The 24,154-nt window shown below is 37.8% G+C and overlaps 2 protein-coding genes across 12 annotated transcripts in view; one reads left to right on the top strand and one right to left on the bottom strand.

Annotated features, from left to right (window-relative positions):
• CASK (calcium/calmodulin dependent serine protein kinase) overlaps window positions 1-24,154 on the top strand; it is a 389,604-nt gene that overhangs the window by 199,626 nt on the left and 165,824 nt on the right. For all 11 annotated transcript variants that reach the window (XM_049704817.1, XM_004281357.2, XM_004281355.3 and 8 more), the window contains exon 5: window positions 5,090-5,162. In XM_049704817.1, the coding sequence (XP_049560774.1) occupies window positions 5,090-5,162 (73 nt within the window). The remainder of the gene's footprint in view (window positions 1-5,089; window positions 5,163-24,154) is intronic.
• GPR82 (G protein-coupled receptor 82) lies at window positions 15,199-20,223 on the bottom strand. The gene is made up of 3 exons (XM_004281358.4): window positions 19,922-20,223; window positions 16,542-16,606; window positions 15,199-16,400 (listed from the first exon to the last, which is right to left on the bottom strand). Exon 3 carries the CDS (start codon window positions 16,364-16,366, stop codon window positions 15,356-15,358), a length of 1,011 nt encoding a protein of 336 aa, XP_004281406.1. The 5' UTR covers window positions 16,367-16,400; window positions 16,542-16,606; window positions 19,922-20,223; the 3' UTR covers window positions 15,199-15,355.

The following is a 24,154-nucleotide window of genomic DNA, read 5'->3' as shown; positions in this document are numbered from 1 at the left end:
AGAAAAAGCATAGAACAGTAGAAGGAACAGAAATAAAAGCACAGTTTTTCTGCTGAATATATTTGCTTCAGGCCAGTGTTTGATCTCCCAATCAAGTAGCCACCATTGTTCCAAGTGTAGGAGTTCTTGTAAAGAACTAATGACTCAAAATAAGGATTTAATATGAAAAATCACAAGAGCCATGCACTGGGCCACTTGCTTGTAGATTTGAAGCAGTACAACTTTCTGTTTTGGTGACAACCATATCATAAATACCCACTCCAATAAATTGCCTTTTTAATACCTGGGGTACAGCATCCCTCCTCAGTCACTAACCATAGTATGTTGAAGGGTTCAAACCCACAAACCCATTAGGATTTATTAAAACTTTCTACCATTTGAGAAATAGTTACCATTAAATGATTATAACTTTCTCCCTCCTATCATTCTTTTTATAATTATGGCACAATGGACAGATATGACTGAAAATAGCTTAGAGACTACTTCATGCGACTTTAAGCTTAGAATGGCTTGACTTTCTTCAAATTCTTTGCCCTGCCTTCTCCTCACTGAGAAGCAAGGTCCCCAGTCTCAGGAGATGGAGCAGCCATAGCTATAACACAAGATAAAGAATATACTCAATTGTAGGTAGCTGCTGTTTTGTACTCCTGGAGCTAGGGAGAAGAAGCAAATGAGAGTTTATATATACTAACTTTAATTCCTTCTTTTAACTCCTGATGTATTCATGGTAGAACTGAGGCTAAATATCCTTTTTCTTTTGTGCCATGTTCACTGAAGCATATTCTAGGGTTTTCTTTTTTTTTTAATCCCATTTTACTCTTGTTTTGAATTCTTATCACAGTTTAAAATTTTTATTTTGTATTGTGTTTCAGAATTAAAAAGCATTCTTTAATACCAAAAGTAGTCAATGCTGTCTTGATTTTTCTTATGACACAGTGGTAAACCACTTTCTTCTACTAAATGAAACTCTCAGACTTTTGCATATCATTGTTCATATTTATTTCTTTAAGAATTTGAGTTTGGTGCTTCCCTGGTGGCGCAGTGGTTGGGGGTCCGCCTGCCGATGCAGGGGTTGTGGGTTCGTGCCCCGGTCTGGGAGGATCCCACGTGCCACGGAGCAGCTGGGCCTGTGAGCCGTGGCCGCTGGGCCTGCGCGTCCGGAGCCTGTGCTCCGCGACAGGAGAGGCCACGGCAGTGAGAGGCCCGCGTACCACAAAAAAAAAAAAAAAGAATTTGAGTTTTGTATTTTCCCATATTGATATCTTTCAACAGCAGCATCAAATAGGGAAAACTAAAAATTCTAGATGTTGATTTTATAAAATAGTGAAGCTTGATGGAGGAAGATGACGTTTTCCTTTTGGAACCACAAAAACACTGGGGTACCTGGCATATAGGCTGTCAGAGTTGATGTTAAACCAGTAACACTTTTACTCTGTTCCCTACTCATCCCTATCACTTTTCCTTAACTTTGAGCCTGTCTCTGCCACTGGACTAGATGTTAGGATAGGGAGAATAGTAGTGTTGTAGAGGTGATGTCATACAGTGAAATGACTTGAGTTCTCTCCCAATCTTGAGATTTATAGAAAAGTTAGATGTTTATATATATCAAGATGATTGTATATCAATCAAGCCTGTTGATTTTAAGATCTACCTATATTGCTGTTAAAATGGTGATTTTATGAAAGGAACTTTCCAGAATGGACCAGAAAAGAGTAGTATTGGGATCAGTAAGTGACACTGCATAGAGAGTGGTTTGGCACAATTGATTAAAAACCCTTCCTAAAAATGACAAAAGGGAGTGGCCTCAGAAAGTATGATTATGTATGTCCCCTACTGCAGAGTACCAATGACCATGTAACAAGGGCACGTAAATCCTTCCTTTGGTTTAGAGCGTTCAACCAGGTGACTTCTACCTTCCTTCTCTCTGATTCTGTGATTTTTTGTTGGAAAATTCAGCTTGCATTAGTTATTCTAGTGAGACCAATTGCAAGAAGACTCTGAGACACCAAGTAATCATATTGATAATGTTGTTTTTCTCCAACTGGCTGAGCGTCAAGAGGAGCAGCAAAGCATGACATGAAAGAAAACTGCGTTCAGTCCTTACAACCCAATTAGTGATTACCTCTGTTCTTTCAGAGGTGGTGAGTTGTGGAGCAGGCTAACATATAGGATCAGATTATCAAATCAAACTCTCACAAATCAGAGAGATATTCTTCCCTAGCACCAGGCTTTACTAAACAGTTATAAGGATACGAGCAATCAAAAGGCTCAGCTGAAGCAAACAGAGCTCTGGGCCTTTTAAGGGCAGCTCCTCACTTCATTCCTTCCTGCATCAGAAATGCACCTCTGGCCCAGAATAGATGAGGTCTCTACGTGAGGTTTGTGAGATTCCACACACAGAGGGGAGCATTTAAATTATGAAACATCTCCATTGTGTATCCTGGAGAGTTGTATAGCTTACATGACATCTTCCAGGAAGCCATTCATGCCTCAGAGATCCTGGGTTCTGTTTATCATAGGTAGTCCTTAGCCAGGAACATTCTGTAAAGGGAATTCCAGAGATAAGCTTTCTTCAGCTTAGCAAAGAGCTTTTTTAAGTGTAGTCTTTTTTTGCCCAGAGTTGCCAAAGAGAGTAGGCTGAGTCACCTCCCTTCTTTTCTTCCACCTCCAAAATACCTCCTTCCAAAGGAAGTGAGGATTGCTGGCCAGCTCTTTTCTTTCCACAGAGTTATCATCATTCCTGATCCTTAGGGATGGAGACAAACATAGATATTGATGAGTTTCTCTGAAAGTATAGGCCACCATGATGCTTCATGAAATGAAGCTTTTTGATTAAAGTTTAGTCAGCAACTCTCTAGAATGTATATGGGTGGATTTTGGTTCTGTAGTCTGCTTGCACACTATTCACATGCACAGCCTCCCAAGGGTCATGACTGGTAGGGTGGAGAAAGATCAGTTTAAATATGTTATATTTGGGGGAAAAAAATTCTACCCTGCCCCCACAGAAATTCTAATATGTATGTATATTTGGGTTAAATAATTGAGTATTCGGATTTAAAAATGCTCATTCATTGAGGTTTTTTCTTTTTGAGATAAGAATTTTTTTTTTAGAATTTTCTTCAGGCTAAGGATAGAAGTGGCTGTCCTAGTGCTAAGTATCCAGAGTAGTCGTGCTGTTAGGTATAAGCTAGGTCCATATTACCTAACTTAAACTTACCTACTATTCCAGTGTTCACACCTAGATGCACAAATAGGCTGTTCCTAAATCTTGACTAAATTTGATAATAATAGACTTAACCTTTGTAGCATGCTTTAGAGTTTTTAGAAACTAGAGTTTTTCACACTTGTTATCTCTGCCATTTCGGGGGGTCACAGATCCTCCAAAGCATGATTTGAACCAGGAAAGGGCCACAACACCAAGTTAAGAACCCCTAACTTAAACAGAAAGTTAATTTCAACTGCACTGGCCCAGGCAAAGAGTATGTGACCGTGACCCGCCATGTGTACATTTGCAAAGTAAGAAAAATTGGACATCACAACTGCAGGAGCCTGGCTCCTTCTGCTTAGAGCCCAGTTGTGAGGAGACAATGATAAGTACAGGAACAAAGCCTGGGGTTTTTTTCCCCCTGCCTTTCATTTTTAAACTAGAACCTTCTGATCAATTCTAATACATGAAATAATGCATATGCTAATTAGAGGGACATTGATGTGAGTTTGGCTAGATAGTAGCATACCAAAGAGGGAACTCAATGGAAATGTCTTAATTTTAAAGCAGGAGTGGAGAAAATTTTTTTTGGTCTTGAGTTACAAGCACACACACGAGGTCATTTGTAAGTACCATTAAATTATTTAGTTTTTATTTTAAAGTGTGGGGAATAAAAGATCTGGATAGAAAAAAACAAAATGCAATAAATACTAAGCAATAATTAATGTTAAGTATATTGCATTTCTGTGTCATGGCTAGTTGGGAAGGAAAAGGGGAAAGTGAGAAAGGAAGAGGGATAGTAGGGAGAAAATGACAGATATGAAGGGAATAAAATTCAGAGGAAGAGAAGATGAAAAAGACCCTCAAAGAAGAAACAGTGGGATTACAGAAGAATTTCAGAATGGAGGGAAGGAAATCGAAGTAAGTTCTGAAGTAATGCTGAATGAACTGCTCTTGTCACACCCTGTGGCTAGTTGACTCTGTTACCTTTTTTTTTTGGCGGTACGCGGGCCTCTCACTGTTGTGGCCTCTCCCGTTGCGGAGCACAGGCTCTGGACGCGCAGGCTCAGCGGCCATGGCTCACAAGCCCAGCCGCTCCACGGCATGGGGGATTCTCCCGGACCGGGACACGAACCCGCGTCCCCTGCATCGGCAGGCGAACTCTCAGCCACTGCGCCACCAGGGAAGCCCATTTTTAAGGACTGTTCTTTAAAATGCTCGCTCCTCCTCTGTTCTTCACCTGGACCCAGTGCGGAGCCTCTGTGGACCCTGCTGACCTTGTGAGGAGTTTGACTTCCTAGGACTTAGGCCCAGAAGGAACTCTGCTTTGTTCAAGGATGCCCCAACTAAAACTTGATTATGTTGCAAAAAGAAATTGTAGAGGCATAAGAGGGTTCTTCTTTCTTGTTTGTCCTTAAAGCTAAATGGAAATAAGACAGAGAGCCAGCCTCTGCTGGCAGATAAAAGGTTCCCACCCCTTTAGTCAGAATCCTTGGTGTACCTCTGAGCACTGGTCACTTAATAGCAATCCAGTGTAACTAAGTAGAATTAACTGAGTGTCAGAAAACTTTTTCATGTTTTAAGCTTGAATTTTTAGTTTGCAGAGCTATTTTAGTTATGAACTGTGTGAAATTCCTTTGACTTAGATATCTCAGAAAATACAGAACGCATTAATTCTTTATAAAGCTCATAAACTTATGCATCTGCCAACTTTTTCATTACTAAGGTGCACATTCCACCAATCTTGTCTACTCAAATGAAAAGTGTCTGTGGGCAGTGAGTATGAAGGTGGGAATTATAAACTTAGGGACACTGTACATTAAGTTTTAAAAATATAAGGGTTTTTTTTTTTTACAGTTTTAGATTTCTTTTGTTTTTCTACAGTCATTACATGAGACAGATACTGGAAGCTCTACGCTATTGTCATGATAACAACATAATTCACAGGGATGTGAAGGTAAGTCATTTTTATCACTAACTTTAATATTTGTGAATAGAAACTAACTTATAGCAATGATAAGAATTAGAAATTTTTCTTTAGTGTTCTTATAAAGAGTATCTTAAAGTTAATTTTACTTACAAATAAAAATTTGTTTAACTGGTTTATATGTGGAGAGTTGTACTAGTTCTTAATAGGAACACTTTTTTATCATTTCAATTTCCTTATTTTTATTAAAATGTACACACATTCTAAAATTCTGTTATTCCTCCTTCGCCATTATGTGTGTAAGAGAGAAGTGTGAAAATCCAACAAATAGGAAGAACCAAACAATATCCTATACTAAGTTAATTGGGGGGAAATTAGAATTTGGTTTATATAGTAAAAGTTCATCACACACTTATATTTTCTTAATGTTGCAATGTAGAATAGTCAGCATTTTATTTTCTTTGCAGAGTTTTTAAAAATAGTCTGAAATAGTAATTATAAATGCAATATAGTTTGTACCCTTAGGAATATGAATATTACCATTATTCAATCTTTATGCCTGTTTAATCCCAGTATCAAGTTTATGAGAACTGTCAGTCCCTGGCTTATAAGGTGTCAGGTAGGACATGGAGGCATGCAAGAAAGGAAGCCATGGGCCTTCCTCCTGATGCCTACCCCCTTTCAAGGCCTCGAGTCACTAAGAGCCCCTGTGGTCTCTCTGGCCCTGTTGTCTACTTTCACGTGCTCCTGTTTTGTCACTGGCCTCTCTCTAACCCGCAACATCCACAGATATGGCGCTCTCCTTCCCTCAAGATGTATTATCAAAGGCCTGGCTCCTTTAATGTATTTTAATGGTTAAGAAAATTAAGTAGAATTTAGTTAAATTTTCTATAACGTTTGGGAAATTTTAACTGAAATTCTTGTGGTTAAAAGCTGAGGGAAAGCATGAGCAATTCCAGATCAATCTGGTAGAATGTTATAATAGCAATGAAAAATAATTGGAGAAATGCACAGAATACACATTAGTGTAAATTAGTTGTAAAATGTCTTATTCTTTTCAAATGTGGTGATAGGAAAATGATATTATTATCGCCACTCAACATTAACAGCCCAATGGATACATAGCACTTTTATAAGGAAATATTCTTCAGTTATGCAAACAAAGAGAATAAGAAGTGTAGAAAGATAAAGGGGGGAGGGAATGGTCAATGATAGCAACGTGCTGTGTCATTCTTTTGCACTTAATTAATGTAAGAAAATGCATGTATACAGAGTGAAGTATATCTCCTTATATATAATGACAAAAATGACAATTTGAGGGACTTCCCTCGTGGTCCAGTGTTTGAGACTCCATGCTTCCACTGCAGAGGGCGCGGGTTTGATCCCTGGTTGGGAAACTGGGATCCCACATGTCATCCGGCATGGCCAAAAAAAAAAAAAGACAATTTGAAAACTTAAAATGTTTAAAACAGATTCTTAGTTCATAGAGTAGCATTGTGTTAAAAACACTTTTGCTCAAGAGGCAAATTTTTAAAATTGAGATATAATTAACGTTTAACATTATATTAGTTTCAGGTATACAGCATAATGACTTGATATATGTGTACACTGTGAAATGATCACCACAGTAAGTCTAGTTACTCTCTGTCACCATACAAAGTTACAAAATGTGCAATATAATATTATTGACTAGTCACCAGGCTGTACATTACATCCCCCTGACTTGTTTATTTTATGGCTGGAAGTTTGTACCTCTTACCTGCTTCACCCATTTTGTCCACCCAACCCCCTTCACCTCTGGCACCACCATTCTGGTTTCTCTGTCTCTGAGTTTTGTTTTGTTTGTTCATTTGTTCTGATTTTTAGATTCGGCGTGTAAGTGAAATCATAGGGTATTTGTCTGTATCTGACTAATTCACTTAACATAATACCCTCAAGGTCCATCCACATTGTCATAAGGGCAAGAGTTTGTTCTTTTTTATGACTGAGTAGTATTCCACTGTGTATGTATGTGTATGTGTGTGTGTGTGTGTGTGTGTGTGTGTGTACACACTACATCTTCTTTGTTCATTCATCCATCAATGAACACTTAGGTTGTTTCCATATCTTGGCTATTGTAAATAATGCTGCAGTGATGTGGGAGGTACACATAGTGTTTTTTCTTTTAGCGTTTTCAAATTAGTGTTTTTGTTTTCTTCAGATAAATACTCAGAAGTAGAACTGCTCGATCATATGGTAGTTCTGCTTTTAGTTTTTTTGAGGAAACTCCATACTGTTTTCCAGAGTGGCCACACCAATTTACATTTCCACCAATGGTATATGAGGGTTCCCTTTTTTCCTACATCCTCACCAACACTTATTATTTCTTATCTTTTTGATGATAGCCATTCTAACAGGTGTGAGGTGACATCTCATTGTGGTTTTGATTTGAATTTCCCTGATGATTAGTGATGTTGAACATCTTTTCATGTACATGTACTATCTGTCTGTCTTTGGAAACATGTCTATTCAGATCCTCTGCCCATTTTTTAATCAGATTGGGTTTTTGTTATTAAGTTGTAAGAAGCAATTTTATTTTGAATTCTGTTCTTGAAAGGTAATTATATCAATATCATATGATAAATGATTGACAGCGTACTCTACTGTAATACTTTCAATAATATAGTCAGCTTTTTGATTAGCCATGGTATTTGATATAATGACAATCCAAAACCAAATAAAATCCCAAAGTATGCTGTGCTTCACCTTCTAACTTACATTCGATTGATTTATTCAACAAATATCCGAGTGCCTACTTCATGCAGTATACTGTGCTTGGAGCCCTAAAGGCATTATTATGGTCTCAGTAGAGAGATGAGATAGTGTATCTGTTACCAGCAACTACGGAATAACACACAGTGACTTGCAACAACAAGCGCCATTTATTTGCTCTCAGTTCTGCAGTTGAGCAGAGCTTGATGGGGACTGCCTGATTCTGTTTCACAGGCTGTTGGCTAAGGCGGCATGGTTAGTATCCACAAAGGCTTCACTCACTTTTCTGGCATCTCAGCAGAAGTGAATGGAACAGCTGGAAGCTGGCTAGGCCCTCTTCATAGTCTCTCATTCAGAACATTTCTCTCTTTGTCTTTCTCCCCCCTTCATGGCCCATTTTTCTAGCAGGACAGTGTCTCATGGCACCAAAGGAGCAAAAATGGAAGTTACCAGGCCTCTTGAAGCCTCGACCTGGAATTGGCACAGTGTCCTGTCCTCTGCATTCTGTTAGTCAAAATGTCACAAGAGTAGCCTGGATTCAAGAGGAGGAAAAATAAGTTGCACCTTTTAGTTGGAGGAGCAACCTATGTGCACAAGAATAGGAGAACTTGTTTGTGGCCATCTTCACAGATAGACAAAACAAATAACTATCGTCCAAGGTACGGGATGGTAAATATAATTAAAAGACAGAGTCAGAGAAACGTCATGGAGGAAGTTACATTTGAGCCTAGTCTTGAGTCATGGCGGAGTTACACTGGGATGAGAGGATGTTTCAAGCAACAGGATAGTGTGTGCAAAGGCTCAAAGTTAGTTTTGTATTGGATTTTAATAAATTTGTTTATTGTGTCTAAAGCACATGCCAGATAATTTTGAGGAAGCATCCAGAAACATTCTAAGGAAGGGAAGAGAGAAGTGATTCTGAAACTGCAAGTTAATAAGAAGAAACCACCAGAAAAGGCACCATTGTTGAGTTGGGAAGCAGACTTTCAACACAGAGCACACATTATTGTTGATATTCTTTATATTTCAGTACCTGAAATCTATACATTTCGCATGGGTAAATGTAATACTCACATTTAGCTAATTGGTAAATTTGAACTCGGGTGTATTTTTCTTAAGACGTGCATCCAAAAATTTGTATCGAGTGCCTACTATGTGTCAGGCACTATTCTAGGAACCGGAGCTACATCGATGAACAAAACAGACAAAATCACTGCCCCAGTGGAGCTGACTTTCTAGTTCAGGAAGACAGACACTGATCACTGAGCATAAGGAAGTCAACTGTGTAGTAGGTTAGAAGGTGAAAAGAACTACAGAAAAAAAGAGAGCAGCCAAAGGGGTAGGTAGGGACTGCTGGAGAAGGGGTTGCAATTCTAAATAGGGTGATCAAGCAGACCACATTGAGAACCTGACCTCTGGCAAGGACTCGAAGGAGAGAGAGAGAGTGCACTAACTGACATCGAAGGAGGAGGGTTCTGGGTAAAAGAACAGCCAGTGTAAAGGCACTAAGGCAGGCGCATAAGTGCCCTTTTGAGCAAGAGCAAGGAGGCCAGTATGGCTGAGGCGCAGTGAGCAAAGGGGAGAGTGGATAGTAGATGAGGTTAGAGAGGAAAGGAGAGGAGGGACTTTGACTTATACTCTGACAGAAATGAGGATTCACCAGAGAGTTCTGAACAAAGATGGACTATGATCTGACTTTCCACGGTAACAGGACTACGTTGCTTTGTTGGTAATACATGGAATAGGGGCTCAAGGGTGGAACTTGGGAAACAGGAGATGCTCCTGCCTGGCAGGACCAGAGTGGTAGCAAGGAGGTGGTAAAAAAAGTAGATTTCCAGATATATTTGAAGGTTGTGTCAACAGGATTTACTAATATAATTTCAGTAAATTAGGTAACCCAAAGTAGTTTCATTCAGGGCCTTATTATAGGGGTTTTCCAATGTAGTGATCTTTAATAACAATACATTTCACATGGCTAATAATTTAAAATTTCACTTGATGTGTTGTTACTGTTTTTGCTAAAACAACTAATTTTGCAGCCTAGTAGCTTTTCTTCACATTCAGATATTGTATATTCAGTGACTTGTCTGAATAGATTTCTTCTGTATGTAGATTTTGGTTTCTGTAGTTTTTGTCAAAATTTTCTTCCCTTATACTTAGTAAAGAAAATAGAAGACCATTGGAGCGTTCCATTCTTTTGAGAAATATTTAGATTATTTAATCATCTGTTTCAGCTAGCCAAGAATATTCTCATTTTCTCCCTGGTTCTGGTTCTCTCTCTCTCTCCTTCCCTCCCTCCTTCACCTCCCCCCCACCCCAAGTTCTTGATATTGATCCAAAAGCATTGGGTTTCCCAAAGGTCCTAACATTATATTAATAATACTTTTTTCTTTACTTGGTATGCATTTTTTTTTTGAAATCATAATACCTGAGTCTAAAAATGTTTGGTTATATCAGGTTAGATTTGAGTATATGGTGCCATGTGACCTGTAGTGGAAACTGCTCGCTTTCGAGAAGCAGTTTCACATGAAATTGTGTAAAAAATAACTATATAATCCTTTGACATTTGAGAAGGTGTGTCATCATAGTACAGCATCTCCCAACAACCATGCACATTTGGGGCCAGGCACTTTGTTGTGGGAGGCTGTCCTGTGTTGTTGTTGCCTCTACCCAGCCTCTACCCACTACATGCCAGTAGCATTTCCCCCCAATTGTGACACTCAAAAATGTCTCCAGACATTGTCAAATGTCCCCTGGGGCACAAAAATCACCCCCAGTTGAGACCCACTGTCATAATGGCATATTTCTCATGTTTTGACTCCCTGCAGGCATTAATTAAGGCATGTATTTTATTCCTTTTTTTCTTATGAAAGGATGTGGTAACTTTCATTATGTTTCAGTGTTTTCTTCCTCTCACCCCTAAATTAAAAGTACTTTAGAAAGAAATAGAACAGTTTTCAAGGTAAATGCAACTCCTGGCTCCTTGCCTGCCTTCACTTGCTCTGTTAAGCAGTGAAAGTTGAAATTTTCTTGTCTCTCCTGACTCCCAGAGACAGCCTCACAAAGCATCACCTGGGCGTGGAGAGACAAGCAAGCCGTAGACCTTTCTGTGGCTCTGACCTACTGATGTACTGTTTTAATAAACGAAGTTGAAGTTAAGCAGCTTCTTTGAGAGCAAACTGCTGTACACACAGTCACTTTCTATTCTGAATAGGGCCTGTGCCCAGGAGGTTTGGGGGCTCCGTTTTTAGTTCTCAGAACTGCAAAACCCCAGTCTCACAGCCGCTCAGCCAGGAGCCTCCGCCCAAGCATTTCTGTGTGTGCTTCCTTTAAATGGTTTTCCTTGCTAACCCGTGAACACGCCTGGCTGCTCTCTGGTCCCCTTATGGTATCAGTTCTCCTTTCACCAGCTTAGGGCCAGACTTCATTATAAATGGGTGTTCATCAGATCACGCTAGTTGCCATAGCATTGTGGATTTCTTACGGTATTTCTTCCTCTATTGCTCTTGACATTTCTTTTACATCTCTTACCACAACTCCCAAGAGTCCCTCATGTTTATATAAAATATTGAAATTCTCCTTAAAATGAAAACTTACTTATTCTGTTCTTTATTATAATAAGCACACAGGCTTACCTTCTGCGTTACTTTCGTAAGGTTGTTGTGAGCATAATGTACATGTTCAGCTTGAAAGTGGGGTTTTAATGCTTAGAAATACAAGATAAATTTAAGATGATTTTGCTTCTCTTTTTCCACCCACCCCCGTTCAAAAAAAATCAACTCCTTGATTTGAAAAGAAAACAATGACTGTTTCTTTTGCTTAACAGATGTGAATCCTTTCACTGCTCCTTTCCTTTTTAGCCAACGGTAGCAAGCATGTATGATACAGCCAGAGCATTTGTGCTGTCAGGTATAAAACCTTTCTAGCTGTAGTAACTCTTGACACTGATATCAACTCACTTTGAATTTGGGGGCAGTCAGAGAAGGTTCATGGCATTGGGCTGCAGGATTGAAATGCTTAGCAAATTACCAGTGTCCCTCTGTGCTCCCTTTGTGGTTTGCCAAGCAAGATTTCCTTTCAACCTGTCTTCACACATTTGTTCATAACAACTTTCCACCCTGCAGACTGCAAAGCCAGGGGTGGGCTGCAGTCATCCTTACCAAATCAGAACAGGGTTGGCATTGTAGGGGAACAAAACTTGCCACCCCCAAAATGTATCTCTTTGGCTTGAAGACTATTTGGCGCTGGTTGTTTTTAAGAAACAAAAGATTCAGGAAATTTTTCTTTTTACCTCCTCCTTAAGCGCCTGAAGGAATTTAAAGGGCCTGGTCTAGGAAGAGTACTATCACCAGAGATGTCTGCAAAGAATATGAGCTGGTATGGTGGGGGAGCTGAGCAGGCTGGGGACACCAAAGTCCTCTCTGTGTTCCATTGTCTTTGCATGGAGTAGCAAGCACTTGTTTACCAAACATTTGTTTTTCTATCTCCATGTGAGTTGCCTTCCTCCCCTTTGAAGTCCCAAACCCCTACCTCCTTCTCCTCTCTCAGATGGCATATAAGTTCCAATTGCCCAGATTGTCCTTGGGCCTCATATTCCTATGGAACCCCCATAGGTACATAATTTAATTTGTTTTTTCTCCTGTTAATCTGTCTCATGTCAATTTAACTCTTAGACCAGCCAGGAGAACCTACAGGGGTAGAGGAAAATTTTTTCCTTCTTCAACATCTTCCTCTTCTACTCACAGAATAGAAACTCACTTTCAGGTTGAGTAGTACATCCTTAATTTTGCTGGTCTAGTCTTAATGGTACATATTCCTGATTAATAGTTTGCAAGTTGCCTTGATGGGAGTGTATATATGAAAGGATAAAGGGGGAAAGAAACATTTATCATGCCTGTTAAGATATAATCTTGTTGATCTTTAAGTCAAAATTTGAGGTTTCTGAAATTGTGTTTGACTATAACTCACGGACACATTAAAAACATTGTTTTTCTGAAATTCACACTTTAAAGTTAGGGTAAATTTAGAAAGGGATACCTTATGTAAAGTATTTGCCATGACATTAAATAGGCAGTACTTCAATTACACAAAAAATTCAACATAATTTACAATCACCTATTCACGAAAGCATCTATGGTATAAAGATAAACATGGTGATTAATACGCTCAGTACAGAGAATTAAAACAGAAGTTGTCTATCAGAATGAGTAACTTGAGAAATTGCTTATCTTTTTTCCTGCCTTTTTTAAATGTAGGAAGCTCTACTTTGGTGTAATATCTTTTATCTTTTATTTAAATAGTGGTGATATAAAGTGGTTTTTTTAGTAATGCTTTTTACAAGTTACATATATCTTTAGAACTCCTAAGTACAGTGAGATTTAATACAGTACTGCTTATGTTAAATGAAAACTATTGATCATCTTCTCAATTCCTCTTAGTCTAATGAGTTCTGGTTTTAAAATTTATGTAAGAATAAAAGTATTGCTCTAACTGTGGAGAAAGCTGGATGTCTTGGGAAGTCTCCTGGTCGACGTTGAGTTATTATGTGATTCTCATGTCTATGAAATTACTAGATTGGACACCCCTGTTTACAGCCAGCACTTAGGGAGTCACCTGGAGTTCCCAGGTCTTCGTTCATCTCTGCAAATTAAAAATAATAGGACAGAAATAAGATTGCTACTATAAAAGAATAGTTGTATACTGTAAATATTTGAAGCCAGCATGTGTTTTTTCTGATGTTTCTCTGAACATTTTCTTCTCTCAGTTAAACATTGAAGTAAAAAAGGAGAAAAAATATTTACTGTTTTCTATTCTTTTTTAATGAAAATTGCACAGATTTGTTGGGAAAACCTCTAGTGATTTTGAGCACATGGCTCTTGGGGAATCTGTATAGTGAATTGTTTCTATATTTTAAATTCTAGAACGAAACATGCTATGAGGTTAAAGGCTTAGAAGTGCCATGTGAACTTGAAACTTTTTGAGCACTGAAGAAATTACCATGTAGAGAATAAATGAGTCTTTAAGCAGTCTCTAACGAAGTAGCAGGTTACAGTTAAGGTTTATTCAACTTCAGTTTTATTCAGCTGTTTATGTTTGGTTCTTATCTGAGCAGAGAGAATGCAAGTACCATAGGAGTAGAAATAGAAAAGAGACTAAAGCTCCAAAGGTGCTTATGATCTCTTTAGGAAGATAAAGCACACATTCTTTTTTATTTTAAATTATAATATATATAATACAGAATATACCCATCATCATTTGTCTTACTGTGACAAGATTGCATGGAAGAAAGAAATGACCATTCAGAAAGGCTTACCCTTTAAATATTTACTTAGATATTGGAGAAAATTTGGGTGACTTATTTAACTATGCACTTCAGTTTTTTCATCAGTAAATTGGCATACATTAGGGTTGTGATGATTCAAATAATACATGTAAGCAGAGTGCCTGGCACAATAGCAAGTACTTAGTAAAGGATAGCTACTCATAATAGTAAAATCATCTGGTTTAATCATAGTACTTATGAATTACATAGTATTTTTTCATTCTACAAATGAAGAACTTAACACTTAAAGTGGGTGATTTGCCTAAGATTGTCCAGCTAAATAAGAGGTGGAACTAGTATTGAATCTAGGGACTCTAACTCCAGAGACCAGTCTTGCAGCGACGATACTATTATACTGCCTATCATTCATTCATTTATTTCACAGAAATTAATTAAACATATTTACATGCTAGGTACTGTTTGTCATTAATAACATTATTTATATTGAAAACAGGAAAATATACAAAACGTGATGAAGATCAGCATGTAATGACATTATATTCATTTTTATTTTGACAAAGCCTAATCCAAATATTTAAGCATATTTATAAATAACATCTACTTAATAAATACTGGAATCAATGAATGTTGCTTCTCCCAGGATCATGAACCAGATAACACCAAATAAATAATGCGTTCATGAAATAAAACCTTGGATTTTTGTAGTACATTATTCATACATTCAGATAGGACTTAAATGAGGAAATTCCTTATTCACTTTTTTCTTTTACTCATTTTTAAAGCTACCAACAAGACATTACCCATAGATGGACCCTTGTATTCTAACTCCCAAAAAGTAGAAAAGTCATAAACCATTTGCTTCTTTATCCTATAGTTGTGACGTATTGTGTTTTGAATAGAAGCATCCATGGTTGAGTTTAAACAGAAAATGGTCTGTTGGTTTTATATGCAGTGGGATCCTTTCAATATGTTTGACTTTTGCCTCTTAACTCTCTGCCATCTCAACTTTCACTATAAGTAGAACCGTAAAGTGAGTTTTATATTTGCTTGTTTGTTTATTTTTAAAAACCAAAGAGATTTTCTTGGTGCCTATTATCAACCAAGCTATGACCTGTTAATCATGTAATTTAGGGTCCCTAATAGACTCATATGAACACTTTTCTGTTTGGTGGTGTTTTCCATTCAGAAATCAACCAGAGGATTGTATATGTGGTGACTCAGATTTTGTAAAGAGATCATATAGTGTCTTCTTGAATGTTTTATCTAAAAAAAGAAATATAATGGGGTCTGTGCTACTTCTGGCTGATGCAAGACAGGTGAGGATGTTTTTTATCTCAATTAAATAATTCAATTGCTGACAGTCCGCTCCTTGGTGTAGAACAAAAAAAATGGGTTTAAAAATGCTATATGGAAGGAAGCAAACTATTAGTAGAATCTGGATGACCAAAAGGTGCCTTTTCACAGAGCTATAAGTCAAATCTTTCTCTGTAATGGATGTACAGGTCCTTATTTTTCTCAGATGATTGACAAAAGAGTAATATGATGTTAGTACGACTAAAAATGAAAATCCAATAAATGTGGTTCCAATGAGGCCTGCAGTCTGAGAGATCATGGCTCCTAGTTCCATCTGCGGATTGTAGCACAGGGTCTCTTCTCCTTCTGTGGCCTCCACAACTGAGTAGTATATGATAATTGGAATAATTATGCCTAGAGCAACTACCCATATGTAAACACATAGTTTTCTAGCAAAGTTGGGCTGGCGAAATTTTTTCAGTAACTGGCCATAAAATATTTTCTCGTACCACGAAGTGGTCTCTTGTGTGGAATCCTTTTTCATTAAGGTAGCATAGCGGCTTATGGCAATCCAACTTAAAATTAAGAGGCTGACAAACATACTTACATGCATGGATAGAGTTCCCAAAAAATTGACCACCCTGCATTTCGCAGATTGATATTCCCATTGAAAACCTTTCAGGAAATAGATACCCATGAAAGGCATGGCACTGCACACAAGCAAGTTTGCAGTCACAAGATGTGCTAGGTAGATGTGCGTTGGTGTTTTCTTAGCTATTTTTGTTAAAAATACCCACTGAGAGAGAGAATTTCCAAAGAGACCAATGATACAAAGGAAGGTATAAATGATCGGTAAAGCCATGGAAGAGATCATGGATGGTTGAATACATGTTGAGTTGTTACTCATTTATATCAGATTTCCTTGAATTTTGCCACAGGAACTAGAACAGAATTGCAGATATTTAGTATTAAAATTATAGATGGTATTTCAGCTAAATAGTTTTTTTTATAAAGCATTGGATAAAATAAAATAGTAACATAAATATATTGGATGAAAAGGGAAAGTATAGATGCCGTCTCACCTTTTCTAATCACGATTGTCCAATTGAAATAAAAGAAAGTTGATTATTGTGGATGGTGCCTTTGTCTAAAAAACAAAATTTGATAGAAATAGTTAAATGCCTGAGATTTATTATTTTATACTAGAGAAATTTATAATTCTTATATTAGATTTTAAGGCAGTTTGTAAATGACAACTTATTTTTAGCCTAGAAAGGTAATTTAAACAATTTTAAGGCACATACTAGCCAAAGGAAAGTGTTGCAAAAGTATTTTGTGGCCATGTTAATAGAAGACCGATTTTTAATTACCACGTTAATTGTACATAAATACTTTTCAAAATGGTGTCTTTTCACGGCTAAAGAACTTCTCTGTAATCTAATACTATTAGAAAAGTCACTTTTCATATTTCAGAAGTAAACTTAATTCTACATAAACACTCAGGCAAGATCCTGAATTGAACAGAAGGAAAGTGTAGTGACCAAGGATGGACACCAGAATCCCAGGGTCTTTACCAAATGGCATCAGTAATTTCTTGTTTCAAATATTTAATGATAATCTATCATACTTCAATAAAAATCTAGTTTAAGATTCTGTGTCAGAACTGTAGTTGCTACTGCGTGTTGGTTAGAGCACCCTCATGTGTCTTTGTGTGTAATTTAGTATCTTGGTTTTTCAGAGAAGTTTTTTTTTAGAAGATATTTTAATCACAGTATAAATGCAGGTGTGATTTTGCTTTTTTAATGTCTTATTTTTAAATATTTCTTGCTTCAAAAGGTACAAATACAAACTCCTTTTCATTCTTATTTTTCTCATGCCTTTACTTCTTTCAGGTGGAAGTAAGAAAACTTTTTTGATTCTGGTCAAATAAAAATCATGAGCTCTATTCAGAATGTGCTTCATTTCTCTGTATTTTTCACCATACCTTTCTAAGTACCACATTCTCCACTCTTTTATAATCTAGAATAGGGATTCTCAATCTTTTTCTTCTCATTCTCTCTTTTGATAAACACAAAACTTTTTACTACCCACCGCCTTCTGAGATTCTTATATGCCCCCAGCCCCTCAGGAATATTTTACTCTCTACCCCTCTTCAGAATCATGATTATATTTTCTGCATCTTAGATTATAGAAATAGGGATTTTTCCCAAAATATACCATTATAATTTTGAAATAACTTTTTAAACCAATCTTCACCCAAAGGCTTGAAAGCTTGAGTATCCCTAGATTCAAGTACTAAGACCCTTAATGTCTACCAGTGTCTTTATCATTTTATTTTGTTGCTTTGCAATTTTTATTTAGAAAACGGTCCATATGCTTCAGAGTGAATTTGTATCTGAATCCAGTACAGCCTGGCAAATTGGAATTGATTTAAAAATCAGTCAGATTTAAAAAAATGGTTCTGAAGAACCTAGGGGCAGGACAGGAATAAAGACACAGAGGTAGAGAATGGACTTGAGGACACGGGGAGGGGGAGGGTTAAGCTGGGACGAAGTGAGGGAGTAGCATTGACATATATATACTACCAAATGTAAAAATAGATAGCTAGTGGGAAGTAGCTGCATCGCATGGGGAGATCAGCTCCGTGCTTTGTGACCACCTAGAGGGGTGGGATAGGGAGGGTGGCAGGGAGACGCAAGAGGGAGGGGATATGGGGATATATGTATACATATAGCTGATTCATTTTGTTATACAGAAGAAACTAACACAACATTATAAAGCAATTATACTCCAATAAAGATGTTAAAAAAAAAGATTGAGGCTGAAATGAAATATTTACAGATAAACACCACCTGAGGGAACTTATCAACAAGAGACTATCACTAAAGGAACTTTAAAGGATGTAGTTTAGGAAGAAAGAAAAATGCTCCCCAAAGGATGGTCTGCAATGCAAAAAGGAATGATGAGCAAATAAAATCGTAAACATTTATGTAAATCCAAACCAAAATAGTCATGTATTTTAAGAGTAATTTCAAATTTGTGGATTTAAAACAGGACAGAACGAAAGTGCTGGACAAGAATAATACGCAAGTCAAGAGTGGGATCTAACTTGATGTTCCAGTGCCTTTGTATTCTTTGGGAGTGGGATTAAATTAACATACTGTTTCACTTTAGTATATGTCGAGTTAAACATGCATGACAAAATTTCAATGTAACCACCTAAAAAATAGGAATAGAATGCTGAAATTCTAATTTACTGGGGGGTGGGGGGATGGAACAAAAATGAAGAAAAAAATCAATTAAAATATGGAATAAATATTTTTAAAAAGCAAGATGATAGAAATCATCAAAATAAATATTAATGGACTAACCTTGCCCATGAAAAGAGCAATCAGGGATGCAGTGAGAGAGTGGCATGGACATATATACACTACCAAATGTAAAATAGATAGCTAGTGGGAAGCAGCTGAATAGCACAGGGAGATCAGCTCAGTGCTTTGTGTCCACCTAGTGGGGGGGATAGGGAGGGTGGGAGGGAGATGCAAGAGGGAGGAGGTATGGGGATATATGTGTACATATAGCTGATTCACTTTGTTATACAGCAGAAACTAACACAGCAATGTAAAGCAATTATACTCCAATAAAGATGTTTAAAAAAAATCAGTCAGAGAGTGAAATTAGCCAGTTTATTTCTTAAGAAAAAATTATCTGATCAAAGTAAATTTTTATATTACATAAGGAATGGAGCTTCCTTTTATGATGATGTTAAAAACACTAGCCGCTGCCTTGTGTAGATAATGCATTATGTACTAAAATCTATAAAGGTGGTGCTTCTGTATTAATGGATAGTATTCCTTTTTTTTTAAAACTAGACCACCACATAGAGCATCTGTTATCTCATATTATTCATTACCATTGCCTTGCTTTTCTACTAGCAAATGCTTCAGAACAGAAGAGGGGTAAAAAGACTTTCACAGAGGCTAGCTTTATCAGACAGATGACATCGAAACTCTATAGGAACCTTCACTATAACAAATGACAACTAGTTGACCATCTTTAGCTTCCCAAACATCAAATTTGTATCTACTGTGTACCTCTCCTTTAAAAGTAAAGTTTGATTATAAAACTGCTAGATAATTATTTTCTAAAATTTAGAAAATACTCTAAAGCTTAAAAGCTCAAATAACAATCACATTATATATACAGGATTGCTCTCTAGAAAATGTGTACAAGACTGCATTCCTCTCAGCAGATTGTCTTGTCTTGAATCACTCCTGTAACACATTGTGCCTCTGCTAATTTGACAAATGAAAGAAGTCTACGATTCTAACTTCAATTACTAACGATTATCTACATAATTAATATGCTGACCTTTCTTAATGATCAGCTTTCAAAACTTAAAGTTTAGTCCTGTTAGAGTTTTTATAGAGTTAACTTTTAAATTAAAAGTGATCAGTCTTACCTGTATGAGTAGTTTATGCCAACCAAGGCTCTGTTGTTCAGGGTGGTGATGCTAAATTTCAGATTTTAAATTCTCTGATCATCACTCTTCCATTATCTTTCAGTTTTAGTCAGCGTGAATAGATTCTTGCATGACACGAACTGCAGTGGGAAGAAAAGGAAATTAAACAGAGTATTGAAGAAATTCAGTAGTTAACGGTAAATGTAGCAACTACCTTCTCAAAAAAAAAAACCAAACTCATTTCTCTATTTCTATAGTGGGAGGAAATTAGTGGACAGTATATATACTGTGCTTCCTTTTGATTATTTCATGAACCGGTACACCTCATTTAACTTCATTAGCATGCTTGGCAGAAGTTAAGTTCAAAGGTTTAATCCCCACGACTAGTTAGTTTTGTACAATACAGTGGTAGAGGGAACCACTCCATAGTAACCCAGTAAAATATTGGTACAAACCTGTCTGTAAAATCGTTGTGGATGGCTTATTTGCAATTCAACTTTATCACAAATAAAGAGAAACTAAATGCAAAGTTTTCTTACTTTAGCAGGTTACTGGAATCAAATATCATAGAGCTGGGGGATAAAGAAGTGAGGCCCAGAGCAGTGCATTCAGGGGTTTGGGTCTCATCTTGGTTAACTAATGAACTAACTTATTCTACTTCAAATTGTCCTGTGCTGCCTCGATTCAGATTCAAAGTAGTACATTGTTTGGAGTATTTCATAATGAATTTGGGGAATCCTGGAAAGCGCCAGAATCCGAAGACCAAATATGCCTCAAATAAAATCAATAGTTACATTACAATATAAAGAATTGTGAAACCAATTTTATGTATAGTATTGTTTAATCAGTCTATGAACTATTAACTAAATGAAAGCTAAGTGTGTACAGCTGAGGAGCCAGACCTGCATCACACATTACCCTTCCTTGGGTAGTTAAACCAGTGGGAGTCTGAGAATGGGAACAGAAATCTAATTTCATCAAGCTCGGGCACTTTAGTTATCAGTACATCTTCATTTAAAATTAAGAAACGTACTTTGCCAATTCTCATAACCCCTGATGCTTATCTTATTTCTTGTTGATTGCATATATCCTTCCTAATGTTTGCTAATACTTCTCTGTAAAACAAAAGTGAGGACTACCTGAGTGTCTGGATTTTGTTCTGCTGTTATTCATCTTTGCATTTGCAGTGCTTGCCATCATTTAATTAAGAACAGTGGTTCATCCAGGGGTACATGGCCATTGACTGCAGAGTAATTTGACCTCTGGAATTCCTATCATTTTTACTTCAACAATTTTTCATGTTCCAGGAAGGAATTATTTAGAACAAAAAAACACTTCAAAATAATTTAGAGAAGAAAGAATGGAAAAGGAATCCTGTTTATAAGTGATTGAAAGATAATTTTAGTATTACCTGTTTGAGGCTTAATAAGTACCTTGGGTCCAAGAAAAAAGAATGTCCTTACTCTCCACAACTTATCTTCTATTGTCCCCGAAGTCAGTAGATGACACCATCACTTCTTCAGTTATTCAAGCCAAAAACCTAGGAATCATCCTTGATTCCTCTCTTTCCTTCACATCTCACAGCCAATCAGTTGCTGCTACTGCAGCTTCTACCACCACCACTACCACCACCACACCAGTATTAGCCACATTTAATGAAAGCCTATTATGTGCCAGGCATCCTGTTACGTGCTTTATATGCATGTCTTATTCAGTCTTCACAATACCCTGTTAAATACTATGAAATAAATATCTTCATTTTAAAGGTGAGGAAAAGTGAACCTCAGAAAAGTTGCATAAGTTGCCCAAGGTCATGCAGCCATCTGTCCTCACAGAGCAAGTAATTAAAGAGAACAAGGCCATAGTTGCAATGCCTGTTTTTGATCTAGCCTCTAAAGTCAACACTGTCACTTCTGCAGTATTCTGTTGGTCGCCCAAAGCCATCAGTGATTCAGTGTGGGAGGGATAAATATCAGGAGGTGATGGTCTTTGGGAGCCATCTTGGAAGCTGGCTACCACAGATGTCACTCAACCATTGAACCAAAGAAGAGTCAGAAGTACTGCTTAAAACGATGGTCAGATGACTGATAATTTATCGGGCAAGAATGCCTGGATAGGTGTAATGTTCGCCATTTCTTCCTCTATTTTGATTTTTTTTTAGTGCTCTGTAGTTTTCTTTTCTTTTTTTTTTTTTTTTTGCGGTATGTGGGCCTCTCACTGTTGTGACCTCTCCCGTTGCGGAGCACAGGCTCCGGACGCGCAGGCTCAGCGGCCATGGCTCACGGGCCCAGCCGCTCCGCGGCATGTGGGATCTTCCCAGACCGGGGCACGAACCCGTGTCCCCTGCATCGGCAGGCGGACTCTCAACCACTGCGCCACCAGGGAAGCCCTGTATTTTTCTTAAACAGTGCAATTCACAAATATTTATTGGAGTTCCTACTGTGTTTCTAGTGGCATGTGGAAGTCACAGAAGTATATCAACCACAAGCTAATTTAGGGTCTCTGGAAATTCAAGAGTGGTTCCAGAAGCAAGCCAAGATTCAGATTAATATGTGATGTGTGGTACAGACTTTAAGTGCTCTATGAGTTAGAAAGGGAGAAAACTAAATCAGAGTGGATCTTAGAGTCCAAAGGAACCGAAAGGAAAGAGAAGAGAATGCATGGTGAGCAACAATCCTGTGCCAGTACCAGGCAGAACATTTTACATATAATAAGAGCCCTAGCGATGGGTGGTGGTAGCCCCGTTTTACACATGAGGAAATTGAGTCTCAAAGATGTTAAATAGCATGCCCAAGGTGACACAACTAGTAAATTAACTTCAAGGCACATGTTTGGTTTTTTTTCAACCTCACCCTCTACCTTAGCAGAAATTACTGGTTTTTCTCTAGAGTCGATAAGGGTACCTTATGGTAAGTAAACTGGAATCAAGTTTTGAATACTTTTAATTTCAGACAGGGTTTCTAGACTCTAAGTAGCAGAATTGACTGGAAGAAATCAAGCCCAATTTTTTTCTTTCTTTGAAAACTTTGGATTTCAGTAAGCTAATTTTTATCCCATCAATCTCAGTATAAATTCTTTATGATTTAAGTGATTTTGAGTTCCCTAATTGAAATATAAGGAAATTTTTATTTATATTTTCCTAACATACTGGGAAGTATTATTGCAATTGGTAAAAGGTGTAAATGTCAGAGAATACAAAATTAACAGAAATACAACTTGTCAGGCAGAAATTTCAAGAATTGCAAGTTCTGTGTAAAAGTGGCCCCTTGGACTTTTCTCATTTAGGTCACCTACAGTTTTCTTTGGTTCTCATTCATCTTTCCCATGCTTCTCCTCTTCAAAGTTCTGCTTCTGTTTCCGGGTCTAAATGCTCTTGCCTAACCATTCTAATTACTTCCTATATCATTGCCAAATACTGGCTTCCTAAGTGTTCTGCTCAGACCCTTATGATTTACTCCTTGAGGTGTTAGAGTAGTTCCCCAGAGTGTAAGTCCTGCCTTGTACGAAGTTTCCTGCTTTTGAGATGTTTGAGGTTCAAAGGGCGGGCATGCTATAATTTACTTTGACAATCCATGGTGAGCTGTATTCAGCAGGGGTGCATGAGAGCTTTCCTGACGGATTACTGGGGTTAGGATAGGGTCCCTTTTCAACTTGCCTCAGAGCCAGAACCCAGAAGACACAGGACAGCTCAGTCATACCTGAATCATTGTGCTTCAACTAGACAGTTATTTGGGGCTACCCAAGCTAGTGTCTTCTAAAATGGAGACAGTTGGCCTTTTAAGCACTCTATCTGACCCATCAGAAGTTCAGAGCGTTGGGAGGCTGGTGTGCAGGAAGAGAAGACGTGCCTTATGTAGTTCACATTAGAACTTCACATTCAAAAGATAATTATTTCTTCAAGGGGGAGTTGGGGTTGGGGTGCAGTGGAAGCCTTTATCCAGTTCATTACCCACCCGAGCCAGTAGTTACCTTTAGGAGGAGTGAAGCAGAGACCTGTTACTCAAAGCTGTGGTTTGTTCAAGGTTCTCTGAGCACCCCCGCTCTCTTCAGGATGTGGTGTCTGGCCACAGCCCTGTCTCTGTCTCCAGTTGCACTGTGCTCAGGCCCTCGCAGTCTACCACGAGCAGCTATAATCATGGCTGTCCCACCCTTAATCAGGGTGTGAAGATCCTCTACTTGCTGCTACGAGCTGGTTTCTCAGCAAACCATGGGAGTATTTTCCTCAAGAACTAT

The sequence above is a fragment of the Orcinus orca genome, chromosome X, assembly GCF_937001465.1.
Source record: "Orcinus orca chromosome X, mOrcOrc1.1, whole genome shotgun sequence".
In the NCBI taxonomy this organism is placed as follows: domain Eukaryota; kingdom Metazoa; phylum Chordata; class Mammalia; order Artiodactyla; family Delphinidae; genus Orcinus; species Orcinus orca.
Note: the sequence above shows the minus strand (reverse complement) of the source record. Positions and strands in the feature narration are given on the sequence as shown.

Excerpts from the sequence above, each read along its gene's own strand:
- GPR82 (XM_004281358.4), bottom strand. The coding sequence starts at position 16,366 with ATGAGTAACAACTCAACATGTATTCAACCATCCATGATCTCTTCCATG.